The sequence below is a fragment of the Mustelus asterias genome, chromosome 6, assembly GCF_964213995.1.
Source record: "Mustelus asterias chromosome 6, sMusAst1.hap1.1, whole genome shotgun sequence".
NCBI lineage: Eukaryota > Metazoa > Chordata > Chondrichthyes > Carcharhiniformes > Triakidae > Mustelus > Mustelus asterias.
In genome coordinates, this window is record NC_135806.1 from 42,804,728 (window position 1) to 42,810,727 (window position 6,000).

General features: G+C 41.8%; 1 protein-coding gene across 1 annotated transcript in view; it reads left to right on the forward strand.

The window, feature by feature from the left end:
- pax5 (paired box 5) overlaps nt 1-2,334 on the forward strand; it is a 211,493-nt gene extending 209,159 nt beyond the window's left edge. Inside the window, exon 10 of the mRNA XM_078215355.1 lies at nt 2,050-2,334. Coding sequence (XP_078071481.1) covers nt 2,050-2,126 — 77 coding nt within the window. The 3' untranslated portion in view covers nt 2,127-2,334. The remainder of the gene's footprint in view (nt 1-2,049) is intronic.
- Nucleotides 2,335-6,000: the final 3,666 nt, after the last annotated feature.

Consider the following 6,000-nt stretch of genomic DNA (forward strand, 5'->3'; position numbering starts at 1 on the left):
CACTTAGAATTTTTTCACAAAATTCCGCCCCACTGGACTCTCATTCCTTCAATTATGGATTTTAACTAAGAATTATAAAAGCCAAATTTTTAATTTTAATTGTTTTCCTTTTCCTTTCTGTCTCATTTTCTCTCCCTCTTGGCCAAATCCTTTCTTCCCCCGTCATTTATCTTTCTGAACTTGATTTGACATTGAATTCACCCACTTTTACACACCCTCCTCACGGTCCTTCCTGGGTTTATTTTCCAATCCTCCAATCTGATTGGAAACAGAGATACATCATTGGTCGCCCTCTTCACTCAGGTCCGAGATGTACAGTTTCCCTCCGTGCGCTGTTATCAGCTCACTTTCAGCAGCTCTGTGGTCGCAAATCTTTTGAGCTGAAGGTACGGGCAGGTTTAACTAATGGCAGATGCCTTCATTGAGAATGTTGTTTAGGACATCGGGAAAACTCCCTGCGTTTCTTTAAACAGTATTGTGAGATGTTTTAAATTCTCCAGATATTAATGATTTGCAGATAAACCCAGGCTTATTTTGGTTCTGTGGGTGGGAGTTTATGGCCTTGCTTGTCATGAGACTGTAAAATCCTGCCCAAGGTCAATGGACCTTTCCATGGATTGCCCCTCGCCCGCCCCGATTCCTGTGGTGGGCGGGTTATGTTTTTCATTTTTTCTGGTTACTTTCCAGTTATTTAATACTGTTTGGGCGGGGAGATAAATTCCCACTCCTTAACTGGAAGTTAGCATGCGGTCCATCCACTATGGGAGCCCAAGGCTTGAATTTCATGAGGGGTAAAAGTCTGTGTTTTCAATGAATAATCCCAATTCCAATTGAGTATTGTCTTGTAGTGTGAAGTGTTTACAATTCACCTGAAATTGTCAATTTATCAAGAAAGGGCACAATGAAGAGACAACTTCAGTAGAAGGTGGTGTTTTTGACTTTGTGTGATATTGCAGCTTTACACTAAATAATTGAGATTATCTTTCATAGGCATTTTCAAAATGGCTGCCAAGCCAAAGATGGTCCTTTTTCTCGTCATTTGTTCCCAAGGAGATGCACTTTCCCATAAGCAGGAAATTGCAAATTCTGCCTTGTTTAGTTTATCCAACACATCTCTCCCTACCTCCTTTATTTAAACCTCTGCCTAAAATGTCACCATAATAATAATGGCAGAAATGTAGAATGATCACTTAAGAGGGACTGAGATCTTGTTGGGTGTACAATGGAGGAATTATAGAATGGTGAACTTTTTCCATGTAAAACTGTAGCTATATACAACCGCAATATTTACACTATGCATTAACTGTTTACTCTTGTTTCTGACCCTGTCCTTAGTGATATAGTTAGTGGCTAAAGGGAATTTTCATTTACCTTCATAACTATAGTCCGTGAAGGACATTGACTTGTTGCTCTAACCATATATTTATTTATGAATTTATCTGTTATCAGTGAATCAGAAATGATTACAGATTAAAAATGGGAAAAGGAAGTCTCAGTATTTTCTACCCATTACAAAGTGAAGATACCTGTCTGTTTAGTTCAGGCAGGCCAACAGTCCAGTTTGCAGTATGTTATATCAGAGTTGACTTCCCCAACCTGCACAGCAGCCAGGAGCAGAACTGATTGAGTAATCATAGCCACACTGAGCCTGACATTCTGCCCATTCATTTAAGTGGAGGTAAATTTGGCATCTGTGGGTCATGGATTTACAGCCAGCACTAGCTGAAAGCACTGTTCCTTGCTGGGATGTAGCTGGTTGGAAAATCAGCCTTTAGAATACAAACCCTTTCCAACACTTTAGCTGTTCTTGGTGAATGTGCCATAGGAGATTAATGTTCTTTGTTTACTTGTCCTTGAGCAATGCCACAGGTTTCAGCTTTATTCATTCACTTAATATGTATAGACATTTTTGGCCAATTCGCAGAAATTAATCCATAAACTGCAATGAACAGGATTAGCCTAGATTTCCCGATTGGCATTGTCAATGTGTACACCTTTGCTCTCTTTGCTGTTGCAATGTTTTCTAACTCTGGCGTTGTTCTCTCTCAGGTTCCCCCTATTATTACAGCACCACAGCCCGTGGATCAGCACCAGCAGCTGCCGCTACAGCCTACGATCGTCACTAGCTGGGAGGGGGGGGGGAGGAGGCATGGCCTGCAGGTAGTGAAGAAATTGTGCACTTACAACAATATCAATCAGGTCTGAGACAACAGGAAATGTGTGAAGCTCAGAGGGTCATGTGGACTTCCTGCAGGATAATCAAACTGGCTTTTGAACGACTGCTGCCGAACATTTGCTCTTTTCATTGCAGAATGAGGGAAACTGCTGACCTTGGACCCACACTGATAGTTAACCTGGCAATCGATGGAGTGCATCCATTTAGTCCTGAAGAAAGACTGTTCAGGTTTTTAAAAGAAATTGGGAAAAATGTGCTTTTAATATGATGGTAATATTTTGTTCCATGTGATTTTTTCTGGGAGATGATTTCAAACTGAAAAATGGCAAAGCGCTGCCTATATTTAAACCCACGATTTGGAATACTGAATCACTGCATTTGAGAATATTTGAAGAATGGTATGGGAAAGAAAATTAAGTACCTATATAGTAATTACACACTGCACCATATCACAAGAGCCTTGACCTTAACCCTTTGTGTACTAAAACAGCATCTGCCTAAAATATAGCTTCTTGGAGCATTTTCAAATTCAGAAAATGTTCTAAAGACACAAAACATGTTGCACTTAACTCAACCCAGTCTGTGAATTCTAGTTTTTCAAATTTCATGTTTGGCAATGATTCAAAAATCATTGTTCAATTAAAATCACCATGCAATTTTTAAAATTGCAAGGCCTTCCTGCACTCAAGGCGCTGAATCATGACTGATCTTGCGCTGATAATAACAGATACCCAGGACTGCCAGGCATAAGGAGCAGGTTCTGAACACCCTTCCCTGTAAATCAGAACTGGCCATTTACTTGCATTGTATCCATGAGCCTGCTGGGATTTGGGAATCACTCAGTAACAGTCCATCTGCATTTTGAAATTAGCCTTGCGTGTGTGAGCTCTCATACTCAACACTGAAAACCCTGATATTAATGGGGCAATGATGAAGGCACAAGGGAGCGCTGTAGCCTGGGGAAAACCAAGCAAAGCAAAGGACCTCAATAGCATTGTCTCATTGAAATATCCTGACTCCCACCTGACAGCCTGACGGCCGGACAGAGGAGCACATTGCAAGCAGTAGGCGGTCAAAGCTATGCCCAACAGTTAATTCTGGGTCATAACCAGGAGTGGTGGGGAGTTTGCTAAGAGTTCAGGGGAATGAATGGGAGGGATGGTGGTGGTATGCTGAGAGGACAGGGTCACGACTGTGGGAAAATTGGAATGTGCCAAGAGGACAGGATCACGGTCAGGGATGTTGAGAGGTTTTGAGGGAGGGGGGGCGCTGGTCCTTGTTGCAATGGGGTTTCTGGTGGTGATGGGGAAGAGTAGGAGATGTCTAGCTTGGTTCCTTCCTTTTGGGTGTTTTGCTCAAAAGTGCAGTTTCAGCAGGGGGCCATGGCTGGAAGGGTATGGAGTTGGTGGAGGGAACTGGGACACTGCTCTCAGTTTTTGCTAGACGGGGCTGTTGAAATTTGGGCCTGAATGTTTAAATCTTTGAGCGCTGCATTTCATATTCGGGGACTAAATTTTATTTATTCAGATAATGCTGGAAATCTGACATTTCTATGTTTTCTTAATCTGTTAAATTCTCAGTGCAAGAAACCCAGTGTATGCACTGATGGGAACTCGTGCTGCCTTTCTACAGAGTGATCAGGGTGCGAAACTTGTGGAGTGCTTGAGCACAACTGTATTTAAATGGAGCTGGATAAATGCATGAGGAAGAAAGCAATAGAAGAATATACTGATGTAATTCATAAAACCCTGCAGTGCAAAAGGAGGCCATTCAGCCCATCGAGTCTGCACCAACCACAATCCCACCCAGGCCTTATCCCCATAACCCCATGCATTTACCCTAGCTACAGGGCAATTTAGCATAACCAATCCACCTAACCCGCACATTTTTGTATTTGGGAAGAAATTGGAGCACCCGGAGGAAACCCACGCCGGCACGGGGAGAATGTGCAAACCCCACACAGACGGTGACCCAAGCCCGAGTCCCTGGCATTGTGAGATGGCAGTACTAACCACCGTGCCGCCACAATGGGATAGACAAAGAGAATGGAAGGAGGCTCTTGTAGTACTAAACACTGGAGTAGACCAGTTAAGCCGAAGGGCCTTTTTCTGCACTGTACTTTGTGCGTAATGCTGTCTATGTATCTGTGTGTTTTACAAAAGCTTTAAAATACTGGAAGAGTAAAACATATCATTTCTATTATCCAGTCCTGCTGTGATCTGCATTCGCAACCCATTCTCCCAAATAAATGTCAGAGCTTCACACAGCACGAGACATAACATTTACATTCATGAAATGCAACCCACTGTTACTGAGTGAGCGTATTGTTACTTTGTCCCTGTCTGTGAGGCTCGAACCATGGTTTGGTGCAGTGGGTAATCGTGTTGGCACCATTCTGCGTTCTATTTTGTGCACAGATTCTTTGGGTTAATAAAATTACTTGTAGATGGTTATGTTTCAAGAAATAGCCCTGGAATGATTAACTCCTTTGTGTAACATGTACGGTGTGGGGTGAGAGAGTGGACTGTCTCGAACAAAGGAGCAAGCTGGAGCTCCTGAGGGGAAACACACTCTGACCCACCACTAAAGGTGCTGGTTTTGGAGCTGGGGGATATTCACACTGCTTGCAATGTTCACTGAGCTGGGCTGTGCTGTACAAGCAAATAAAACTGAGCATAAAGAAAAGATGGGGATCATCTGGTCCAATAAACCTACTCAACATTATCATAGCACATGGGGACTAGACATCATACTACCCCTCCGCTATGTAATACTCTGGGCAAGACAAAAAAAGATACAAACATGAGGGCAATTAGGGGGAAAGAATCTGCAAGATTCCTTTTGGGATCCCCTTATCCAATTGAAATAGTCCTGGAGAACGTATTGACCATGCTTATATTGTTACAATCTCTGTAAAGACTGAGAAATTTTAAAAAGAAATTTGAACTTTCAGCTAATAGCTGAAAGAATGACATGTCAAGATTTCACATTTTAAAATGTTTATTGTAACATATGACTAAAAACACTATTAACTAAACACTATCATTGTAGGCAACTTGTGCTTTAAACCGCAGAACTGAATACGCCCCCTTATTCTTAGCTCAACCAAGAAAACATACTTCATAGGTATACTTTACACTGTGCTTTATGTAGACATTCAATTTTCCCAGAATCAATCCAAGGTGATTCTGAGGGTTTATTCCTGTTCTTTTTTTCTTCTCAGTCCTGAAATCTTAATACTGTCTTTTACAGTGAGGTTCTCTTTTTCCAGAGACTCTTCCGCTAGCTAAATCTAGGTGACTCTTCCAGCCTCATTTTAACCCTCCATAAATGTAGTCTTTTAAATCTGTGCATGAGCTTTCACTCACATTTCTGTCTGGTAAACCACAGAAACTCTTTTGACCACTATCTACGTCCTCTCTCCTGGATCCAGGCAGATTCAAAATTGTGATGAGAAAGCCTGTATTCTGTTCTCCATAATGGTTTCCTCCCCATGTCAACCTGAATTACATGGGCCTTGTATCTAGGTAGAAATGCTAATGATCTATCCTTGAGAGCTGAACTCTCTTTCATTTTGGAACTAAATGACCAGTTTAAAGCACAACTGTTACTGCCTGACATTCTCAACACTTTTCTGGGACTTTGTATACCCTGTCTCCCTAAATTGCTGCCGTTGTCTTCAAGCATAAATATCATGCATATTCTTCCCAGTAAAACAGCTGTAACTTTCCTTTGACCTCTTATAATTAAATCACCCTGACTTGCTGTCAGACAGATTTCAGAACAGGTTACATGATCGCCTTCATTTCGCTTCTAAATTTATA